The sequence below is a fragment of the Aedes aegypti genome, chromosome 1, assembly GCF_002204515.2.
Source record: "Aedes aegypti strain LVP_AGWG chromosome 1, AaegL5.0 Primary Assembly, whole genome shotgun sequence".
Taxonomy (NCBI): domain Eukaryota; kingdom Metazoa; phylum Arthropoda; class Insecta; order Diptera; family Culicidae; genus Aedes; species Aedes aegypti.
In genome coordinates this window covers 278928628-278952353 of record NC_035107.1, presented here as the reverse complement: position 1 = coordinate 278952353, position 23726 = coordinate 278928628, and the positions used below count along the sequence as shown (strand labels likewise).

Below are 23726 nucleotides of genomic sequence, written 5' to 3'. Positions count from 1 at the left end.
TACTTTGTTGTTGTTTACTGTCGCAACAAAACTACTCGTTAAACTTGGCGCGATATCATCGGAGGAACCTACCCCTTTAAGTTTGATGTTCAATCAGGCGCACTCTACTACCGGCTTAGGCTAGGTGGCGGTTGTGCGCACTCACGGTACTTCATTTATCGTTATTGAGGGATTCCACGGAGGCATGCAAGTCGATTCTGATCGACCATTTCAAAAATATCTGAAACTTTGCACAGTTTTTCAGTTCAATCTAAATCGTCATTTTCCGATATCAAATCTTCAAGTTGAGTCACGACTAACTTTTCAAAAGGGTGTATGTGAAAATGGTTCAAAAATATTCAAAAAGCTGCACAGCAAAAACGGTTCGTTCGATTGTTAGACAACTAAAGAAACAAAGTTAGACAACTAAATAAAGATTCAAAAAAAAAAATACACACAGTAAATTTTTTTTTTTTTTGCATAAAAAAACATCATTTTTGTCACAAAAACTCATATATCTCAAAACCCTATCGGAATACCAACGTAATTTTTTGAGGGAAAACGGTCCATTATATTAGCTATCTACCATAAAAATTTGGTGATGGTAAGCCAATAAACAAAAAAGTTATGACATTTCAAATATTTCACAAATTTGACACTTAGTGAAATTTTTTTTTTTTTCATTGTTAATTTTTTTTAGGACCGCAGTTTGTTGCTGAATTTTTTGTTGGGTACCACATGTGGTTAACAAGTTGTTTTCAAGATATTTTATTTAATTATTCATAACTATTATAGCATCTATTAGAAAGTTAGACGCGATCCAGTGTTGTGATCTAAAGTCTTGATAGTGTCATATTTTTTATTGTACGTAACTGAAGAAAAATTCTCTCAATAGTGTTGAAACCTTTTGATAAAAGAAACCTATAAGAAATCTAATATTGAAGACAAAAGCTACAAAAAAGTTTTCTATACAGGTATACGACTAGTTTACCTGCAAAAAGTTTACCTCGTAGAGAACAAGGCGGGTCTATACCCAGGTGATCTAGTATACGTAAAGCAGGTCGGTTTTCTCGGCGCTGGTTTTCTCCACAAAGTTAAAATCTGATTACACCTGGGTATAGACCCGCCTTGGTAGAGAATAGACTTTGTTAATCATATTTGGGAGAAAGCGAGTAACTTCAACAACATCAAAAACATGATAGGTACATACCATGAACATACTCACGAAAAAGCTAAAAATATACTACCACTATGGTTATAAAAGATTTAATTGTAAAATTTTTCTTCAGTCAAGCAAACGACACCAAACTAGTCAGTAAAAACTTAAAAGTGATTTTGTTTATTAAAATCTAACGAGCAACATGAGTAGTCGCTTTCTCAACTGTTGCAGGCCGTTTGCAGAAAAAAAGTGTTCGAAAGAGCTACGAAATCTCACCGAAAGCACCATAGATAAACTGAAAGCGGCTGGTTATGCTCCAATGTCTACATTGAATACAAATTTACGCATTTGTACGTCCTGCCGTTTAAACGTTGACAAACGGGCAATCTGTACATCATCGGTGGATCAGGTTGCAGGAAGTTCGAAAACAACAACAACTGAGGAATCACTAGATGCACCGACAACAACTGAGGAGTTACCAGAAGTACCAAGTGCAGATAGTCTTGCCACGGTACCATCAGCGACATCTGTTTCAACAAATCAATCAGAAGATGAGTGCATCCAGAAGGTCAACATCGAACGCTTCAACGAAGGGATAGCTGGAATAAAAGTGACTCCGATTAAATGGACGAAGATGGGTTACGTCAATTATCCCGAGAAAAAATACCGTGAAATCAACGAAGGTTCTCGAATCTAGCCACGACAAGGAAAGAAAAATTATTGATTTTGTCGATGCTGCCAAGCTCGTGGTCTATTCAAGACGCCATTGATGAGTTCAAAACCAATAGAAATACAGCAAAAGAGGCAAAACAATTCAAAAATAACTGTCTTGCAACCAAAAATGCTAGGTCGAGTACTTCATTAACAGATGAGACAAAAGAAAAAATAATTCAATATTTTGAAGACGATGAAGTAAGTAGAGCTATGCCTGGCCAACGAAAATATTAAGGTAGGTTTTTCCTCATTTGCAAGCCTTCGTCCAAGGCAATGCAAGCTTCTATCCAATTCAGGAACACATAATGTTTGTGTGTGCACAACACACGAAAATATTAACCTAATCTTACATAGTTTGAAAAGAATCAATTTATCAAAGGATATTAAAATGTTAACTGGTAGTCTTTTGTGTGAAAATACAACATCAAATTGCTATCTACGATCTTGTTCGGATTGTCCAGATTCTTCATCATTGGAAAATACTTTATTCGCTGAGTTTGAAGAAAATTATATTGATCAGTTATCATTTGGGTGACCACGGATAGGTGTGACCTAGAAACTATTGTAAAACCTGTAGATGAGTTTGCGTCATTTTTTTGCTTGAAATTAGAAAGTTTAATTCCTAACGACTTTATTAAAACAGAGCAATCCCGCTTTTTAAAAAATACGTAAAATACATTACATAATGGTGAATTTTTAGTCATTTGTGATTTTTCTGAAAACTATAGCTTTGTATTGCAAGATGAAGTGCAGTCCCATCACTGGAACGTACAACAAGCTACAATTCATCCATTCGTTATTTATTTATAAATTGAACATTTTAGTTTTATTGTAATTTCCGAAGATTTAAGACACGACTCAGTATCTGTAAATTTGTTCATTGCCAAAATGATTAACTTTTTACGCGTTGATAAGGATAAAGAAATCAGAAAGATATATTTCATGTCTGATGGAGCAGCATCGCAGTACAAAAACCGTAAGAATTTTTCGAGCCTATGTCAATTTAAATCAAAGTACCGTAATGGACCGTTTTCCCTCAAAAAATTACGTTGGTATTCCGATAGGGTTTTGAGATATTTGAGTTTTTGTGTCAAAAATTATGTTTTTTAATGCAAAAAAAATTTTTTTTTTACTGTGTGTATTTTTTTTGGAATTTTTATTTAGTTGTCTAACTTTGTTTCTTTAGTTGTCTAACAATCGAACGAACCGTTTTTGCTGTGCAGATTTTTGAATATTTTTGAACCATTTTCACATACACCCTTTTGAAAAGTTAGTCGTGACTCAACTTGAAGATTTGATATCGGAAAATGACGATTTAGATTGAACTGAAAAACTGTGCAAAGTTTCAGCTCAATAGAAAAAAATGAATTAAAAAATTTACCAAATTTTGGTGCTGTTGCTTGGAATCACTCTATTATAAAAATAGTAACAAAACTTTAAACACCAGTTTGTGTGTATGTTAATATAGCTATATAATATAATCAAATTTGTAATGTGGCAACGTTTACTAACATGGAGAAAGAAGAAAAACAGAAAAACAACATGAAATCAGCTCCGTAATACTTCTTAGTGCTTGAGCCTGCTCAAAAGCAATCAATTACGAAAAAAAGCCATTATGAATTCAAATTATTTCATGTTATTGAAAACATTCGGAGATGATTTTCGGTATTGAAATACTGCATTAATGTGCAAAAATCAAAGCATAACTCAAAATTGCGTCTTTCAGTTCAGAGGTAGAGTAACTACATAAACAAGTTGGTGTTTGAAGACTTTAAAGCTATTTCTTTTTTTTTTTTGCAAAAACGGTAAATGAAGCACCGTGGCACTGTAAAGCACCGAGTAGAGTACTCGCAATCCAAACACTTGAAGGGAAGAGCGGAGTTTTCCGCCACCCTTATCGCGACCACACGTGTCGCCTGGCTACTACGAGTCACACCCTCCCGCCTACTACTAACTGCCATTGCCACCAAACACAGTAAGCACATAGTAGTAGGCCACCAAGCGTAAAATGAATGTCGAGGTTCATCGCGGCTCCGATGGTATCACCCACAAAAGGTGCTCCACATTCATGCACGCTTGGATTGAGAGCGCCTTGCCATCGAGTCCATTCACTTCCACCTGTTGCATCCATCCATTTCTCTGCAAAAACTCGATGAGCAGAACTTTTCCGAGAATGTTTCCATTTCTCCTTTGAATGTGATCCTTATTTTCGCCGGGTTGACCGGGTTTTTCCCAGGATTGCCAGCGCCGGTCGCTCGATGGATTTATCAAGCCGGCATCAGGCTCTTCGTCATATTTGAATAATTGATTAATTCTACATAACCTCTTTCTACATCCAGCGAAATAAAAAGAGTACCACCATGTTTTTCGCTTTAACCACCATTTTTTTTTTTTGCTGAATGTTTACATTTATGTGCGCTTGCTTATTTTAAAGTTTAAGATAAGTTAAATACTTTTTTTGTAAAACAACAGAAAAATAGGATTACGCTGTTTTTATTTCGCTAAGTGTAGCTAGCTCAGCTTGCTAACATTACATACATAGTTATGACCCGCTCGTGGTTTGTTCTTTTTTATTGCAGGCAATTTCGAACGATATGCCCGGATTTTCCCAACGATTTGGAGCGCCCGGAGGGAGGGAGTGATATCTTTCGGGGAAAGCCACCGGGAGCAGCAGTTGAGCGTGAGCTACCTCTTGGATGGGGAAAATGTGACGCTAGATCTGTGGCTGAACGACGCCCTGCTACCGGCGGAGCACTATGTCAGCGTGCAGGAGCGGGGTAACGATCGCGTTCGGAAACTCCAAGAGCACGAGGTGGAGATGTGTCACTATCACGTAAGTTTGGATGGATAATTTACATGTTTTTTTTGTTCGGTGTGTGTTGCTCTGCGTATAAAAATATAATTGTCCCATATGGATTTCGGAACCAACGCATTGTGTCATTGTAACATTCATGTTTCAATACATATTTCGTAATAATCAAGTTAACAAACTTTGCTTGAAAATGTTGTGAAAAAATATACAGTTGGTGCAGTCCCATATTGAAAGATGAAAACAACGGAAAAGCTGTTTGAGGAGACCATCAATAATGGAATATTGTTTTTAGTATGATACCAAGAGTCGATATTAAGTCACGAAACATCGAGTCATGGAGGTTTCACTGTAACACTGGAATATTCTATCCAATTAGTAACCGCAAAACGTTAATTGTGTTTAAGTTTATATATTTTGATGCAGAAGCAAATGTGCTAAATGAATATGTCATGCAGACATATGAGACAGTAATGTCTTTAGGGGCAGTGTTGAAGGCGGGAGTGTTGAGGGATTGCTCATTAGCTGCGTCATTTACGATGATGCTATCAAGGTTGAGCTGCAATCGCTGTGCTGACATAATAGAGCAACGGTAGAGAGAAGGCGCTTTCCATCCGGGATTGAGGTGTTATCACTCGAGGTGAAGGGTATCGTGATTCACCTGGTGCGAATGGACTTTGAATCGATTGATATGGATTCCAGCAAGCAAAATAGCAGTTGTGATTTGTTGCACCTGAACCTCAATTTATAAAGTATATCGAAAGTTCTTAAATATAATCATTTCGTAAAACGAAGGTTTTCCTTTTTGCGTCTGTTGGCAGGAAACTATATCCAAGAAACTATGCTTTTGTAGAACGTGTATATTAAGTATATTGTTGACTTTTGTGGAGCAAAACTAGAATTTCTTTAGTAAATGAAAACCTAATTTAGTAATATACAGTTAACTCTCCCTTACTCGATATTCCGTATCTCGATATCGAGTTAGAGAACCATAGTAAAAGTTGGTTTTCATGGCTAACTCGATGGTCCCTTAGATCGCAGTTGCACTGGTTTTGTGTTCTGTAACTCGATACCTCCCTAACTCGATGGTCCCTTCAATATCGAGTAAGGGAGAGATGACTGTACCATTTAATTCCATTAGAGTTTGTATCCTTTGACAGATACGCGTTTTTAAAACCTAACCTGTAATGCCGTCTCCAGTGTCGCGTACTAGACTAGGGGATGGTACAAAAATGATGTCACGCTAAATTTCGACTTTTCCGACCACCTCCCCCCCCCCTTTGTCACGTTTTTTGTATGAGTCCTTCAAAAAATTTCTATGACTTGTCACGCTTGGCTTGACCCCCTCCCCCCCTTGGAGCGTGACGTAATTTGTACATGACCCCTAGACTTGCATGTCATCATGGTATTCGTGCTTCAAACAACATTCGCATTTGATGCCAAACAGTTTCATATATGATATAGTCCTAATTTGAATATTTGTGGGAGATATGAAAAAAAAATCTTGAGAAATTTTGTGATAAAAATGTGTTGCATTGCTTTGTGAAATGCTCAGTACAGTTCCAGAAGTAGATGCTGTCCAAATTAATTGATAAATTTTGATAAAAAAAAAGTCTAGTGGAATAGTTGAAACATCATAAGGAGCAATGAAATTTCGAATTTGATAAGTATTAGTGGAAACATTTGCTGTTGAAATTCTGAAGTCATTGATTTTCTTTTTTACAAGAATACCTTTCGATTTTTTCTCGAATTCTTGAAAAATAAGCATGCGAAATTGATACGACTTACAATCCTGAAAGATTGTACTGTGAATTTTGAGTTGTTATCGAATTCTGAATTGAATTTTTGCTGTTATTTCTCAAGCATTCCACCACACGGAATAAAAATCCGTTGCCGTACTCATGAACAAAAAGTCATAAATTCATAAAATTTTATGTTTCATGATACCATGACTAAAAGTCATGAAATCGTGACTAATATGCAAGAATTCGTATGCTCATGGCGTTACTTAGTCAACGTGTCTCATGGCGATCGGTGATGTTTTCTAGAAAAATTATACAAATAGTTTTGTTTAAAAAAAAATCTTCGGAACCTTGTCATCATATCGATGACATTCTGGGCAAAATTCTCGTGAGTTCCTACACTGTTTCACGAAAAAATTCTTTGGACATGACTTTATTTCATTTTCAGTTTTTATGTTGTACTCGGTAAGTGCGGTAGAAATGGCTAAATTGAGTTGGTCGCAAATAGCCAAATATTTTTCTAAATCATCTGGTTTTTTATATCTTCTGTAAACTTTGTGAGCTTTTTGTTTTCGATTTTTAAAATTTATGATTTGCTTGTTGAACCAAATTGGATTTTTTGAGCTGTGATTCCTCCGTCTCTTCTTAACAGGTACTTCCTCCCTAATGGTTTCCCATAATAAATTGTAAAAGATTTCTATTGCACATTCATTATTATTTTGATTTCTCAAAACAGATTGCCAATTTGCGTTATCTAATTTCAGTCTAATATTAGTATAATTGGCTCTACTATAATCGAAAATATTCTCATACACATATTCGTGAGGAGCATGATAAATAGGCATAAACATAGAATATTCTATTGCCGTGTGAAACGCTTCCTTTTTCCACAATGGTGAAATTGACTCACATACACAGAAATTTTCATGCATATTTGTCAATAAAAAATCTAGGTAACAGTTTTGTTTATTTTTTACGTGATTTATTTGATTAAGGCCTAAGGATGCAGTTTTGTCAAAAATAAATTGCAAAGTTTCGCCAACAACAGGGAGTACAATACTCTCGTTTTCAAAATCAGGAATGAAATCTGCATTACGTTGATTGAAATCGCCATAAATATGCACCTTGTTTTCGGGAGGAAGTTGATTTATGATTTCTTCTGCTATCAGGAAAAAACTCTCGTATGTTGACTTACAAGCCTGATCTGGGGGAAAGTAAACTGATACAAAAATATGAGTTTCATTACCAATATTTGATTTAACCCACACATGCTCAAATTCTTTAAAGTTAGGTGAAGCAATGATTTCAGAACTGAAATCTCGATATCTTTCCCTATGTCGATGATTGCTTCAGTCCTTTCATTCAGCATACGATTTCTCTCTCCATATCTCGATGTTTCCTGTTGATTTTTTTCCCAATTTACTCTCTATATGTCGATATGAACATTATCAAAGGTTACTAGACCAGATTTAAACGATTCAGAACAATTTGGAAACTCGAGTTTAAGTTTGTTTGTTAATTATTTTCCTAGTAACGGAGTGATCTTCAATCTAGTGTTCATTAAATTAATGTTCTTTGTCTCGATCTCTCCCTATCTCAATGGTCCCTTCAATATCGAGATGTGGAGAGGCGACTGTATTATGTAATGATGAAACCTACTCAAATATATTTTTTTCCATTAGTTTCATAACAGCAGAGTTTTGATAGACTATTTTCAAATTAAAAATTTTGTTACATTTGTCATAGAAAAATTAAGAAAAAAATCATATCTCAACCGTTTTTGATAGTTTCCGACACGATCAAAAATTGAAATTGTTTAAAATAACTTTAATGTTTTCCTTCACTATGTAAATATATTTTGACATGTTTATTTTTCCATTACAATGAAGAGGATATGTGTATTTACTAAACAGTGTTTCTATTCGTCCCATTTTACGGTATTAAACAACAGCTAAAAATGTAAAGTGAGCAAGCAAGAATGTTTCCTTAATCCAACCTTGAAAAAAAAAAATAGGAGGTCGGCCCAATTTCCACATAATTTTAAGTGAAATTCTCGCTAAATATTTGACATGGTACTCACAGAACATTCTACAGGATTCCAACAGATTTTAGGGAACAATTCTCACACAAAATCTAGAGTGTGATCCAAGATTGATTCTGGCATAATTTTTTGAAACTTCCGTACAATATTTTCATTGAGTTTTGGGCATAATTTTCAAAGAATTTAAACCTTAAATAAGTTCTCATATCCTCAATCCTGGCAGAGATTCTTCCATGATTCTGAACAGCATTCTCAACCAATGTCATAACAGTGAAGAGCGAACATAAGTTAAAAGTTGTAAAATTATGTATTATTTCTTACATCAAAAACAGAATCAGCATATTGGACATCAACTCACAATCGCTTAGTTTTAAGAAAATGTTGCATTTCAAAAGGTTCGGCAGCCCTGATTAAGATTTTATAATTCCGTTCGGTGCAAGCAGAGAAAGCTTGGAAGTTCTAGAATAATTTTGGTGTATTTTTGAGAACAAATTCAAATGTCTATTTACCCACAGTTTGCTCAAACAACATGTTACACAATTATTATTAACGGATTATTTCTTTCGATTAATACTTAGGTGTGTGGCATTGTAGAAAAAACATCTTTTATAAGTTTTTTGGTATAATCGTGTAAGAATAACTCACACGAGTATCACTGTACAAAAAGCTTTGATAGTTGATATATGATATCAATGAAAGAAAAAATCGTATAAAAACTATTTCCTTCAAGTGTTTTTTTTTTTAATAATGGCTAAAACAGCCATCAACTTTTATATAGTGTTTGTATACTCAAACTCAAATCTCAATCAATAAGCTCTTCAGTGAGAGTAAACTCATAAGAGATGTGCTTCGCAAATCTCACGCTTGAGATTTTGACGCAAAATCACTCAATCAACTCAAACCGTAAAAACCCGTCAAAAACTCGTAAAACCTGAATGTTGTTGTTTACGTTAGAAAGGATTACTATGATTTTACCAGACTAACAAGAAATTATTGCCCTGTGCGAGTAAACTGTGGAAATACGAGACAATGAGTCAAACAGGTGAGCCAACTCATCCATGATTTTTTGACTGCTGAGTTGCGTGATGGACAACTCACGCATGAAAAACCTCAAGCGTGAGTTATAAGAAATTGAGTTTTTCACAATACTGCTTTTATGTAACTACTTTTAGAAATGGAAATTTTAAATTATTTTTTGACAAAACCATTTTTTTGTCTCTCTTAAAATTTAATAGAAAATGAAGGCTCCTTTATTTTTTAAGCCTTTAATAAGGGTTAGGGTTTAAATTTAGGGACAGAAGTATTCCTTCCTATCATTGATTAATTTTTGACGAACAAGTTGTAATTTAATGTTTTTCAAATGAATAAATATTTGAGCTTTACAATGATATTTTTAAGGAGCACGACATCGTAGAATTTCAAAAAAGGTCTTTTTTGGAATTTTTCTAGTTGAAACACAACAGTTTGCACAACTTACTACAAGTTCATTGCAAAAAAAAATAAATTGCGCTTTAAGGGGCGCTTGAATGAAGGCGCTTTTAGACCACGCTACGGCTCTGAGAACAATAACTACAAACAATATATATTAAATTAACATGTTATACTAGCCTGGGACACGTTTATATGAAAAATTAGATTCTGGCTCCAGTCCACTTTTTGGAATGCATTTAGGTCTCATAACAACTGTGCAAAATTTCAGCTCGATTGGTGGAACTATATTTACGCGCCAGCCGTTCAAAGTTTCAAAGTTTTACTTTTGCAAAGGAAAATAGCCAGAGGTAGCTCATTGTACTCTATACAAATTCTGAACACAGATCTAGATAAGTATTTCTACGATGAACAACTCGATATTTCGATATCGATACGGAATATCGAGTTAAGAAGAGTTAACTGTAATTACAAAATTGGGCAAAATTTCCTTAAAGTGTATGCTGTAATGCTATTTCGGTTTAAATTTTGAGACCGATCGAGAGAAAATTCTTCAAATAATACCTGAGCAGAAACGTATGAACAAATTACACTGTTCGACAAAAACAGTCGATCTGAATGCACAGAGACCGGACAACCCGGGCTTGACAGCATCAAAAAAAAAAAAAAAATGGCGTTTTCAGAATGTTCTTGTCTGCCCCAGGTCATTTTTAAAATATACTTGAACTTTTTGCATTTTTTATTTAAAAATCTAATCTGATCAATAAACCGACACAGTGTTTTATATTCAGGACAGCGGAATTCATGTACCATATAATGTTTTAAACGTTAAGTCCAATATGAAGAGTTGTAATAAGATTTGCAGGAAGCCCTCCCCCCTTTTTTTGCACCCTCCCCATTTTTGAAGTATTGCAAATGATGGAATATTTTATATACAGGGGGTTGTCAAAATAACTGGGACAGGCAAAAATTGGGCCAACTTTGGAATGCTGTAACTTTGACAAAAATTGACCGATTTCAATTCTTTAAGAAGTAATTGACGGGTCAACTAATCTAATTTTGAGGTGCATCCACGAAGATGAACTATGACCACCGGATACCGGTGATAATCCGGATTTCCGGAAGCATGTCTTATGCAGTAATATTATGACATGTTTTTAGCAAAGGTCTCGGCTAAAAATTCAAAATTTTATTACACATGAAGATAGAAGATCAAATTCTGAAGCGATTGGTGCGCCAAGTATTAAGATCGATCCAGAAACAACCAAGATATGGCCATTTCCCCGGAATCGGTGCCGGTAGTGGATCCGAATTGGGATCAAACAATTTATTCACTCAAAATATGTCGCGCAATATTGTTTTCTCCCTAGCTTATCATAAAATACCCTATTATAAATTGAGAAAGAGTCTTGTACAGATTTGGCCACTCATGGCGCCGCCAAGTGCCCCGGGGGAACCTTGCATAGGGGACATTTCGATTTCGACACCAAAGCATATCATGCGACGGCTCATTCTTCATGTCTTGTCGTAAATAGGGCAACTGTAGACTCAAAACGGATAGTTGACTACAGTGACTACTTCCGGGACCACCGGATGTCCCCGAGGGAACCTGTAATTAGGGACAATTGAAATTCCTCTCCAATACATATCGTGCGACGGTTCATTTTTTATGTCTCGTGCTAAATAGGGCTAATGTAGACCTAAAATGGATAATTGACTACAGTGGCCACTTTTGGGACCACTTTTGAGGTACAAAAAAGGGGGGGAGGGCTCCCTGCAAATCTTATTACAACTCTTCATATTGTATTTAAAGTTGAAAACATTATATGGCACATGAATTCCGCTGTCCTGAATTTAAAACACTGTGTCGGTTTATTGATTAGATTAGATTTTTAAATAAAAAATGCAAAAAGTTCAAGTATATTTTAAAAATGACCTGGGGCAGACACGAACATTCTGAAAACGCCATTATTTTTGTTTATTTTTATACTTTCAAGCCCGGGTTGTCCGGTCTCTGTGCATTCAGATCGACTTTTTTTTGTCGAACAGTGTTATTCTATAAGTTTCCAAAAACACTCTTTATCAAAACTTAAAAAAATATTACAACATAATTTCTTTAGGAGCTACTTGAGGATTTATCAGTAGAACTTCAGGAAAAAATCTTAGATGAAATTCTTGTAAAAACGTCTGGTTTAATCTTTGAGAAGCTCTTAGAAAAATTCATACATAAAAAGCTGTAGAACTTTTTAGATGTGATGCATCGATTTTTTTATGAATTAAAGATACAATTCAAAAAATAATCGTTTTAGAAACATCTTGAAGAGAATGCCAGAAATAATTTTCGGAGAAGTTTATAAGGCGATATATATTTGTTTAAAGAAAATTATTGGGAAATTTTTCCCTAGAGAAAGGTTTAACGGAATCCTTGGAGAAAGGCTGAAGGGTTCTTTTTGGCAAATCAGGTTCTATTTCTTCAAAGTTTTCTAAAGGAATTTCTCAAGACAAATATCATTGAACGAGTAATAATTCATGGAGTTGTTCTAGGAAGAATTTCAAAAAAGTACATGGATCGGTACTATTGGACCATCTCTCTTCTTGTCAATTTTATAAGGCGACGCTTCCTTAACTCCTTCCGCTCCTTTGGAATGAGACACTAGCTTGAACTTTGTAATGTGATAGTGTTTTATTTCTTCTTTTTCTTTCTCGGCGGCGAGATTGGAACCTTAGCTGGGGTGTTGCTCGTTAACCGCTGCAAATTTTCGGGCTCCGCGAAAGTTTATTTTTAGTACATTCCGGGAAGTGGCATTCCGGGAAATGGGTTTCCGGGAAATGGGTCATTCCGGGAAATGATCTCCGGGAAACGGCATTCCGGGAAATGTCATAGAATCACATGGATCATTTAGCAACCTATTTTAAGATATAAGCACTAAGAATTATTTGAAATATTGTGATTATTGAACTAAATTTTGGTTATAACTTTTAGAACGAGTATAGAGAAAAATCTTTTAAAGAATCATAAAACTTATCGAAGGAATATTTGCATACTTTATTCTATAGCTTCATTTGGTAACTTTCTCTTGTAGTTGCAGAAAATATAAATTAGTGAGGTCATTAAATGAATCTTGTGATAGTTTTGGAAATATTTCATACTAATTCTCTAAAGGATTAATTGAAGAAGTCTTACTGTTCCTTAGAAAACATAAAAAGAAGTCAATTGTAGGGACATTTGGTGTTAAGAACAGCTCTTTTTTATGATTTTAAGTAAAATCTTTGCGAATAGTTTGTTATTTATTTCGACTTCAATGATTCTCAGAATTCTCAAAGAGTTATTGGGTAAGTGATCCATTAGTTGTGGGCGTTCCTATAGTCGCGATAGTGTCATTTACACTGATTTGATTGAATTAGCTATATATCAGACACCGCCACTCGACGTATTGGCTTATGTATACATGAAATAGCTGAAAACATCGTTCAAATTGCTTCAAAATTTATCAATTTCCACCAAAACTGCTTAAACTTTTCTTACTTGTACCATTAGTTGCGGTAAAGTGTTCCTGTAATGGAGGATCCCATAAGAAAACAACGGATACCGCAACTATAGGAACACAAATTACAAATTTACCTCAACTAAAGGAACAGTGTACCAATAGTGGAGTTACTATTTTTCACTGACATGCCGATGGTTACTGCGATGAAATCAATTTTCTCATCAAGTAAATGGTCGTTACTTCCCGTATCAACATTAACATGTACTTTAATTGTGTTACTTGAATTTTGAGGGGTTAAATGAAGTTGGACCTTGCTTAGTACCTCCACTATTGGAACATTTACCCTATCATAATGCGAATCTATCCAGCTTTTTACGCTTGCCATAAAACGATGAGAGGTGATTTGATTTTGACATTTCTTGTCGACAGATTTTATAGTTAAATCTTAGTAGACTAAAATTTAGGATTGTTGATTGGAATATTAAAAATTTTCACTAAGTTTGTTTTGCAGCAAGTATTGGCTAGAACAGTTGTTCTACAGAGTCATTAATCGGATTTATTCATTTAATTAATTTCTTTTAGGAACCAGAAGATCAATACGACAATTAGAATAAAAAGGGGAATTTTAAAAAAGATCGATTTTCATTTCCAAAAACACAAGACTTGACTTTTCTATGTCAACATTACTATTTTTACCACCGCGAAGCTTGCTTTGATTAATCTATAAAAATTATTACAGTCGCCTCTCCACATCTCGATATTGAAGGGACCATCGAGATAGGGAGAGATCAAATCAAAGAACACAGTTTAATGAATACTAGATTGAAAGCCACTCCGTTACCAAGAAAATAATAACCAAGCAGACGTCACTTGGTGCTTCCGAACTGTTTTGAATCATTGAAATCGGGTATAGTAACCTTTGATAATAGGAATATCGACATACGGAGAGAAAAATTGAAACAAAAATCAACCAAGTACACATCGAGATAGGGAGATATCGAGAAACGGAGAGTGAAAATGTATGCAGAATCAAGGGACCGAAGAAATCATCGACATAGGAAGAGATATCGAGATATAGAACATCGAGATGTGGGGATTTGACTGTATAGTATTTGCAATAAATGTCAGAAAGGGGTGATTTGAAATTTATGGCATGTCAGCGTAAAAAGCTGGATATATGAATACTGCAATCTTTGAAAATTTAAAACAAAATATTTATTCCTCTTGCCAACCGTGTTTATTTGAATGTGTTATTCACCCATCTGTGCTAAGAACAACTTCTTAAATTTATTTCCATGGAAACATTGCTCATATTCTTTGAGGTGATAGTCGATTTTTGTTAATTACAGAAGGCAATACTATACATACTTTTTGTTCCAAATGTCGAACTTGTTTGCTGGTGAAGTACCACACGAATTACGAAGAACGAAAAGAGACATTTTTCTTCAACAAAAACAACGTCCCTCATCCGCAGTTCCAAACACGTAACACCATATTCTAAGTACACTCAACAGCTGATGTCGTTTCTAGTAGACGCTCTGGCAAACGCTTATCGCAATCCCACTTCCTCTGCGGCGGGCACGTTCCAACACGTATCAACACGTATCTGAACATTCAGCTTCAATTAAGCTAACTTTTTTTCTCCCTCACTTTTCGTTTCCTGTTTTGTAGGGCATCATCCGTAACCGAGCGGAAACGTCACAGGTAGCCCTATCCCTGTGCGACGGCATCCGCGGAGTCGTGTACGATCACGATGAAACGTATCTTCTGGAGGTTGAAGGCACGGAGCTCACCGGGAAAGAGCACTACGTGTATCGGCAGGTCGGATTCAAACCACACCCGAATCGGGTAGGTATCTCATACGATCACTGGTGATCATCGATTTTATGAGTATAATTTACCTCTTTTAGGTCAAACGTGCACTGGAGGCATCTCCCGTAGCTACTGTGGACGCGATCCGGGCGGCGTACAGGTCTGACGCCGCTTCGAGCTATGTCGAACTAGTTCTGGTGATCGACAATATGCTCCATCGAAACATCAGAAACGATCAGCAAATTCATCGGTACTGTTTGGACTTGGTCAACGTCATGAACGCCATCTACCGGCCGCTCAATATCTATATCGCATTGGTTGGCGTGGTGATCTGGTCCGACAAGGACCAGATCGAGATCAGTTTGGATTCGAAGAAAACGTTGGAAGCGTTTTTGAGTTACCGAAGGAACACCCTGCTGAAGATGATCCCACATGACAATGCACACCTGCTGACGGGAGTTCACTTTACGGATAGCGTCGTGGGCAAGGCGGAGATGGGGTCAATGTGTACGTACGCCGGCTCTGGAGGGGTGGAAGTGGTGGATACGAAGTTTGTAGCGCTTCAGGCCAGTACGATCGCTCACGAGATGGGTCATAACTTCAACATCGATCACGACGGACCGGAGTGTCACTGCCCGAACGGAAACTGCGTCATGGCGTCCAGGACAGTGCGTAGCCAGGCCGCTCCCAATCAGTGGAGCTCGTGCAGCGTCAGGGATTTGGAAACGGCCTTCCAGCATGGATTAGGATCGTGCCTAAAGAACAAACCGGACAAAATGTTTGTGAAAAGTACCTGTGGAAATGGGCTTCTGGAACCCGGGGAGGAGTGCGACTGTGGACTGCCTCACGTGTGCGATACGAAGTGCTGCGATGCGATGACCTGCCGACTGACGGTGAATGCGACATGCGCGACTGGAGAGTGCTGTGATCTTGATAGCTGTCAGGTTAAGGCTGCGGGGATCAAGTGTAGACCGGAAACAGGAGAGTGCGATTTGGCAGAGCATTGTGACGGACAGTCGGCTGCCTGCCCACGGGATGTATATTTGAGAGACACGGAACCTTGTGCGGGTGGTAAGGCGTACTGCTTCAAAGGGCAGTGCCGCACAAGAGACAGTCAGTGCAAGGTTCTTTGGGGATCTACGGCTAAGTCGATAGACGAATACTGCTACCAAACAAATAGGAATGGATCGATCTTCGGAAACTGTGGGAATAACTTGCTCACAGGAGAATACACGAAGTGTAGTCAAGAAGATATGATGTGTGGATTGCTGCACTGTAGTCATCGGAACGAAAAGCTGGATTATGGAATTCAAGCATATTCTAAGCTAACCACAACCAAGTTCAGCCATTATGGTCCGAGAGGGACTGTGAGGGAGACAATTTGTAACACCGCCATAGTAGATCTAGGGTTGGAGGTTGTCAACCCCGGGCTGGTCCCGGATGGTGCTAAATGTGGAGTAGGAAAGATGTGTTGGAATCAGAGGTGCGTATCATTAAATCATTTACAAGAGAACGACGTAGGAGAGGATTGCGCAGAGGGATGTAACGGGCATGGAGTGTGCAACAGCGAAGGAAACTGCCACTGTGAAGCAGGATATGGAGGGCAGTTCTGCGAGAAATCAGGCCATGGTGGATCAGTCGATAGTGGACCCATCGTCGATCCGGAAGATTCATTGAACACGTTCTGGTCATTCTTTGTACCAACTGTTTTACTCTTTTTTGCAATCGTAGGTGGAGTCTATTTCTATCGTAGTTTGATATCCGAAGTCCTCAGAAAAGTATTATTGAAATTTCGAATGCGGAAGTACGGGCACATGGTACCTCCGGCTTCACCAACATCCACCGGACCACCAAAACCTCCACGAGTGGAGATATCTACACCGAAGCTCAACACAACAACATCCAATACACTTCGAGTTCCTAAGAAAACGGATACCCTCCCTACCCGTGCGGCTCCTGCCCCGCCAGTATCTAGCTCCGAACCAGCTCAACACTTCATCAAAGTGAACATCAACAACAGCGGCAAGATCACCATAGAAAACAAAGTGGTCAGCTCACCATTCATGCTGACCTCTCCTCTTCTGGATGCTCACGAAGCCATACACGAGATCAAAGCCAAAGGTCCTCCCGCCATTCTCGAGCAACGCTCGATAAGCGTCGATTCTGAATGTCCTCTCCTCAACCCACTCACACAACAATCAGCAACAGATACGCCTCCAGAACCAAGCACCCCTGAACCTGATCTCGGCACCCTCCTTAGCCAGGTCAAGCTCAAAAAAGTACACGACTTCCAGGCCCATCGTTCGAAGAGTGACGAGAAACCCGCTCGTCGATTGCCGCAGCTACCGCGACAGAAAACCATTGGAGAGTTCCAAAGCGTCGTCGCCGAAGTGCATCCCAAGCGAAGTCCCGCCACCGAAGAACCTCCCACGCCGAACCCCTTCGCAGAGATTCAGCTGAAGAAAACCAAACCGCGAACCCCACACCTCCAGTCCCGAACGGATCTGGACGAAATCACCGAAGAACAACCCTCTCCAACGGTGATGGCCATCAAGCAGCGACCGACCGTAGCGGTGAAACCATTCCTCAAGCCTAGTCTACCTCAGAAACCACACCAAGACAATCTATCGAAACCAGCTAGGAAGCTGCCTCAGATTCCGCCGGTGATTGCGAAGAAGCCTCCAACGGTCGGAGGGTCTAGCAGTAATGGTAGTAGTAACAGTAGCAATAGTAGTATTAGTAGTAGCGGTAGCAGCAGCACCAGTGTTGCAGCTCTGAAAGCGAAACTGAATCTTGAACAGATTGCTTCCGCCGGCGGAATCAAGCGGTGATTATAGGTTAGAAATTTTGAAGCAATTTTTTATGCCGAACCTGTTGGTTGGTTTTGTGTAATGTTGTTAAACGGACACGATGTATTTGGAAGCAATATTTTTTGTAAGGTAATTTTGAATCTTGGAACCACGTTCCTCGAGCAATTGTGATTTGACTTTGCAAGCAATCGAATACAAACGATGTTTTCTATTGAGTAAGTACTTAAGCGCGTCGTCAGCAGTAGTAGCGTAAGGAATTGTACATTGTGCAAATAAAGTATTCAAACTAGACTGCTTACCTATCGAGAAATTAGGTGCTTAGCATGAAAGAACACAGGGCACATATCAAGGTTATAAAATAAACGACTAGTCATTTAGCGTTACACGATTTTAATGAATGAGGTTTTTGGAATTATTTTTCATTTTGATGACACGTATTATATTACAAGCTTCTCTTTAAACATGAAATGAACGCATCTCAAAAGAAGTTGGAAAGCTTTCTTCGATAAGCTGGAAAAGCTTCCTCTCACGTTTTCTAGCGTTCTCTATAACGCTAGAAAAACTTCTCCAAAAAGTTGAGAAGAGCTGTAAAACTGAAACTGGGAAAAGACACGAATGCCACCCAGATATGTGGTAAAGTGTCTTTATTAAAGCATAAGAATGATAATAATGTTAGAGGCAAAAGCAGGAAAAGCTTCCTCCACACTCGTCCTTGAAATGAAACTGAAAGAGTTTCCTCCAGAAGCTTAAAGGACATCCTCTAAAAACATAAACAGCTCCCTCCAGATACTGGAAAAGCTTTCTTCCAGAAGCTAGGAAATTTTCTTTCAGATCAATGGAAACCTTGCTCACAGAAGCAGGAAAATCTTCCTTCCAGAAGTAGGAAAAGCTTCCTTCCAGAAGCTGGGAAATCTTCTTTCCAGATGCCGGATAAGCTTTCCATCCAGAAGCTAGAAAAATTAACTTCCAGATCCAGAAAAAGCTTCTATCCAGAAAATAAAAAATCCTACTTTCAAAAGCTGGGAATTTTTCCTTTTCAGAATCTAAAAAGCATCTGTACAGAAGATGGAAAAACTTTTGTCCTGAAGGTGAAAAAGCTTCCTTTCAGAGCAGAAAATGTTTCTTCCAGAATATGAAAGAGCTTCCTTCGAGAAGCTGGAAAAGCTTCCTTCCAGAACTAAAGAAAAGCTTTCTTCCAGAAGCTAAGAAGCATCCTTCCAGGAGCTGGGAAAATTTCTTTGAGATCCAGGAGTAGCTTCCTCCAGTAGTTGCTATCCATAAGTTGGAAAAGCTTTCTTAAAGAAGTGGAGATAGCTTTCTGCCAGAAACTTCCATCCAAAAGCTGAAAGAGCTTCCATCCAGGAGCTGGAATAATTCCTTTTCAGAAGTTGAAAAATCTTCCTTCCATAAGCTGGAAAAGTCTCCTTCCAGAAGTTGGGATACCTCCCTTCTAGATCCAGGAATAGCTTCTGTCCGGATGCTGGAAAAGCTTGCCTACAGAAGCTGGAAAAGCTTCTTCTAGAAGCTGTAAAATCTTCCTTCCCGAAGCTGGAAAAGCTGACTTCTCGAACCTGGAAAAGCTTCCTTCCACGAGCTGGAAAAGCTGCAAGTTGAAAAGCATCTCTTCAGAAGCTGGATATACTTCCATCCAAGAGTTGGAAAAGTTCCCTTCAAGAAGTTAGACAAGCTTCCTGTCAGAAGCTGGAAAACATCCTTCCAAAAGCTGGAAGAGCTAACATCTAAAAGAAGGAAAACCTTCCTTCCTTGAGCTGGAAAAATTCCTTTTCGAAGCTGGAAAATCTTCCTACCAAGAGCTGGCAGAATTTTATTCCAGGAGCTGGAAAAGTTTCCTTCCAGAAGCTGGAAAAGCTTCCTTTCAGAAACAGAAAAAGCTTCCCTCCAGAAACAGGAAAGCTTCCCTCCAGAAGCTGGAAAAGCTTACTTACAGAAGCCGAAAAAGCTTCAAAGCTGGTAAAGCTTTCTTCCATAAGCTGGAAAATATATCTACCAGACACTGGAAAAGCTTCCTTCCAAAAGCTGGAAAGGTATCATTTCAGAAGCTGAAAAAGCTTCCATCCAGAGGCAGAATAAGCTTCTCTCCAGAAGCAGAAAACGCTTCCTTCCTGAAACTGAAAAAGCTCCAGAAACTGGAAAAGCTTCCTTCCAGAAGACAGAAAATCTTTCTTCCGGAAGCTGTAAAAGCTTCCTTCAAGAAGCTGGAAAAGCTTCTTGTCAGAAGCTGAATAAGCTTCCTTCCAAAAGTTGGAATAGCTTTCTCCCAGAAGCTAGACAATTTTCCTTTCAGAAGCTGACAGAGCTTTATTCTAGATGCTACAAAAGTCTCCTTCTAGAATCTGGAATAGCTTCCTCCCAGAAGCTGGAAAAGCTTGCTTTTAGAAGCTGAAAAAGCTTGCTTTCAGAAGCTGGAAAAGCTCCCTTCCATAAGTTGGAAATGCTTCATTCCAGAAGCTCGAAATGCTTCCTACCAGAAGAAAAACTATTTCCAGAAGCTGGAAAAGCTTCCTTGAAGAAGCTGGAGAAGCTAGAATAGTTTCCTCCCAGAAGCTGGAAAGTTTCTTTCCAAAAGCTGGAAAGCTTCCTGCCAAAAAGCTGGAAAGCTTCCTGCCAAAAAGCTGGAAAGCTTCCTCCCAGAAGCTGGAAAGCATCCTCCCAGAAGCTGGAAAGCATCCTCCCAGAAGCTGGAAAGCTTCCTCCCAGAAGCTAGAAAGCTTCCTCCCAGAAGCTGGAAAGCTTCCTCCCAGAAGCTGGAAAGCTTCCTCCCAGAAGCTGGAAAGCTTCCTCCCAGAAGCTGGAAAGCTTCCTCCCAGAAGCTGGAAAGCTTCCTCCCAGAAGCTGGAAAGCTTCCTCCCAGAAGCTGGAAAGCTTCCTCCCAGAAGCTGGAAAGCTTCCTCCCAGAAGCTGGAAAGCATCCTCCCAGAAGCTGGAAAGCTTCCTCCCAGAAGCTGGAAAGCTTCCTCCCAGAAGCTGGAAAGCTTCCTTCCAGAAGCTGGAAAGCTTCCTCCCAGAAGCAGGAAAGCTTCCTCCCAGAAGCTGGAAAGCTTCCTTCCAGAAGCTGGAAAGCTTCCTTCCAGAAGCTGGAAAGCTTCCTTCCAGAAGCTGGAAAGCTTCCTTCCAGAAGCTGGAAAGCTTCCTTCCAGAAGCTGGAAAGCTTCCTTCCAGAAGCTGGAAAGCTTCCTTCCAGAAGCTGGAAAGCTTCCTTCCAGAAGCTGGAAAGCTTCCTTCCAGAAGCTGGAAAGCTTCCTTCCAGAAGCTGGAAAGCTTCCTTCCAGAAGCTGGAAAGCTTCCTTCCAGAAGCTGGAAAGCTTCCTTCCAGAAGCTGGAAAGCTTCCTTCCAGAAGCTGGAAAGCTTCCTTCCAGAAGCTGGAAAGCTTCCTTCCAGAAGCTGGAAAGCTTCCTTCCAGAAGCTGGAAAGCTTCCTTCCAGAAGCTGGAAAGCTTCCTTCCAGAAGCTGGAAAGCTTCCTTCCAGAAGCTGGAAAGCTTCCTTCCAGAAGCTGGAAAGCTTCCTTCCAGAAGCTGGAAAGCTTCCTTCCAGAAGCTGGAAAGCTTCCTTCCAGAAGCTGGAAAGCTTCCTTCCAGAAGCTGGAAAGCTTCCTTCCAGAAGCTGGAAAGCTTCCTTCCAGAAGCTGGAAAGCTTCCTTCCAGAAGCTGGAAAGCTTCCTTCCAGAAGCTGGAAAGCTTCCTTCCAGAAGCTGGAAAGCTTCCTTCCAGAAGCTGGAAAGCTTCCTTCCAGAAGCTGGAAAGCTTCCTTCCAGAAGCTGGAAAGCTTCCTTCCAGAAGCTGGAAAGCTTCCTTCCAGAAGCTGGAAAGCTTCCTTCCAGAAGCTGGAAAGCTTCCTTCCAGAAGCTGGAAAGCTTCCTTCCAGAAGCTGGAAAGCTTCCTTCCAGAAGCTGGAAAGCTTCCTTCCAGAAGCTGGAAAGCTTCCTTCCAGAAGCTGGAAAGCTTCCTTCCAGAAGCTGGAAAGCTTCCTTCCAGAAGCTGGAAAGCTTCCTTCCAGAAGCTGGAAAGCTTCCTTCCAGAAGCTGGAAAGCTTCCTTCCAGAAGCTGGAAAGCTTCCTTCCAGAAGCTGGAAAGCTTCCTTCCAGAAGCTGGAAAGCTTCCTTCCAGAAGCTGGAAAGCTTCCTTCCAGAAGCTGGAAAGCTTCCTTCCAGAAGCTGGAAAGCTTCCTTCCAGAAGCTGGAAAGCTTCCTTCCAGAAGCTGGAAAGCTTCCTTCCAGAAGCTGGAAAGCTTCCTTCCAGAAGCTGGAAAGCTTCCTTCCAGAAGCTGGGAAAGCTTCCTTCCAGAAGCTGGAAAGCTTCCTTCCAGAAGCTGGAAAGCTCCTTCCAGAAGCTGGAAAGCTTCCTTCCAGAAGCTGGAAAGCTTCCTTCCAGAAGCTGGAAAGCTTCCTTCCAGAAGCTGGAAAGCTTCCTTCCAGAAGCTGGAAGCTTCCTTCCAGAAGCTGGAAAGCTTCCTTCCAGAAGCTGGAAAGCTTCCTTCCAGAAGCTGGAAAGCTTCCTTCCAGAAGCTGGAAAGCTTCCTTCCAGAAGCTGGAAAGCTTCCTTCCAGAAGCTGGAAAGCTTCCTTCCAGAAGCTGGAAAGCTTCCTTCCAGAAGCTGGAAAGCTTCCTTCCAGAAGCTGGAAAGCTTCCTTCCAGAAGCTGGAAAGCTTCCTTCCAGAAGCTGGAAAGCTTCCTTCCAGAAGCTGGAAAGCTTCCTTCCAGAAGCTGGAAAGCTTCCTTCCAGAAGCTGGAAAGCTTCCTTCCAGAAGCTGGAAAGCTTCCTTCCAGAAGCTGGAAAGCTTCCTTCCAGAAGCTGGAAAGCTTCCTTCCAGAAGCTGGAAAGCTTCCTTCCAGAAGCTGGAAAGCTTCCTTCCAGAAGCTGGAAAGCTTCCTTCCAGAAGCTGGAAAGCTTCCTTCCAGAAGCTGGAAAGCTTCCTTCCAGAAGCTGGAAAGCTTCCTTCCAGAAGCTGGAAAGCTTCCTTCCAGAAGCTGGAAAGCTTCCTTCCAGAAGCTGGAAAGCTTCCTTCCAGAAGCTGGAAAGCTTCCTTCCAGAAGCTGGAAAGCTTCCTTCCAGAAGCTGGAAAGCTTCCTTCCAGAAGCTGGAAAGCTTCCTTCCAGAAGCTGGAAAGCTTCCTTCCAGAAGCTGGAAAGCTTCCTTCCAGAAGCTGGAAAGCTTCCTTCCAGAAGCTGGAAAGCTTCCTTCCAGAAGCTGGAAAGCTTCCTTCCAGAAGCTGGAAAGCTTCCTTCCAGAAGCTGGAAAGCTTCCTTCCAGAAGCTGGAAAGCTTCCTTCCAGAAGCTGGAAAGCTTCCTTCCAGAAGCTGGAAAGCTTCCTTCCAGAAGCTGGAAAGCTTCCTTCCAGAAGCTGGAAAGCTTCCTTCCAGAAGCTGGAAAGCTTCCTTCCAGAAGCTGGAAAGCTTCCTTCCAGAAGCTGGAAAGCTTCCTTCCAGAAGCTGGAAAGCTTCCTTCCAGAAGCTGGAAAGCTTCCTTCCAGAAGCTGGAAAGCTTCCTTCCAGAAGCTGGAAAGCTTCCTTCCAGAAGCTGGAAAGCTTCCTTCCAGAAGCTGGAAAGCTTCCTTCCAGAAGCTGGAAAGCTTCCTTCCAGAAGCTGGAAAGCTTCCTTCCAGAAGCTGGAAAGCTTCCTTCCAGAAGCTGGAAAGCTTCCTTCCAGAAGCTGGAAAGCTTCCTTCCAGAAGCTGGAAAGCTTCCTTCCAGAAGCTGGAAAGCTTCCTTCCAGAAGCTGGAAAGCT

The 23726-nt window shown here is 39.7% G+C and overlaps 1 protein-coding gene across 1 annotated transcript in view; it reads left to right on the top strand.

Moving 5' to 3' along the window:
* The window catches only part of LOC5567327 (disintegrin and metalloproteinase domain-containing protein 12), a 41050-nt gene extending 22670 nt beyond the window's left edge, over positions 1 to 18380 (top strand). The window contains exons 2-4 of the mRNA XM_021837934.1: positions 4432 to 4685; positions 15032 to 15208; positions 15271 to 18380. Of these exons, the coding sequence (XP_021693626.1) occupies positions 4432 to 4685; positions 15032 to 15208; positions 15271 to 18003 (3164 nt within the window). The 3' untranslated portion in view covers positions 18004 to 18380. The remainder of the gene's footprint in view (positions 1 to 4431; positions 4686 to 15031; positions 15209 to 15270) is intronic.
* The last annotated feature ends 5346 nt before the right edge of the window (positions 18381 to 23726 follow it).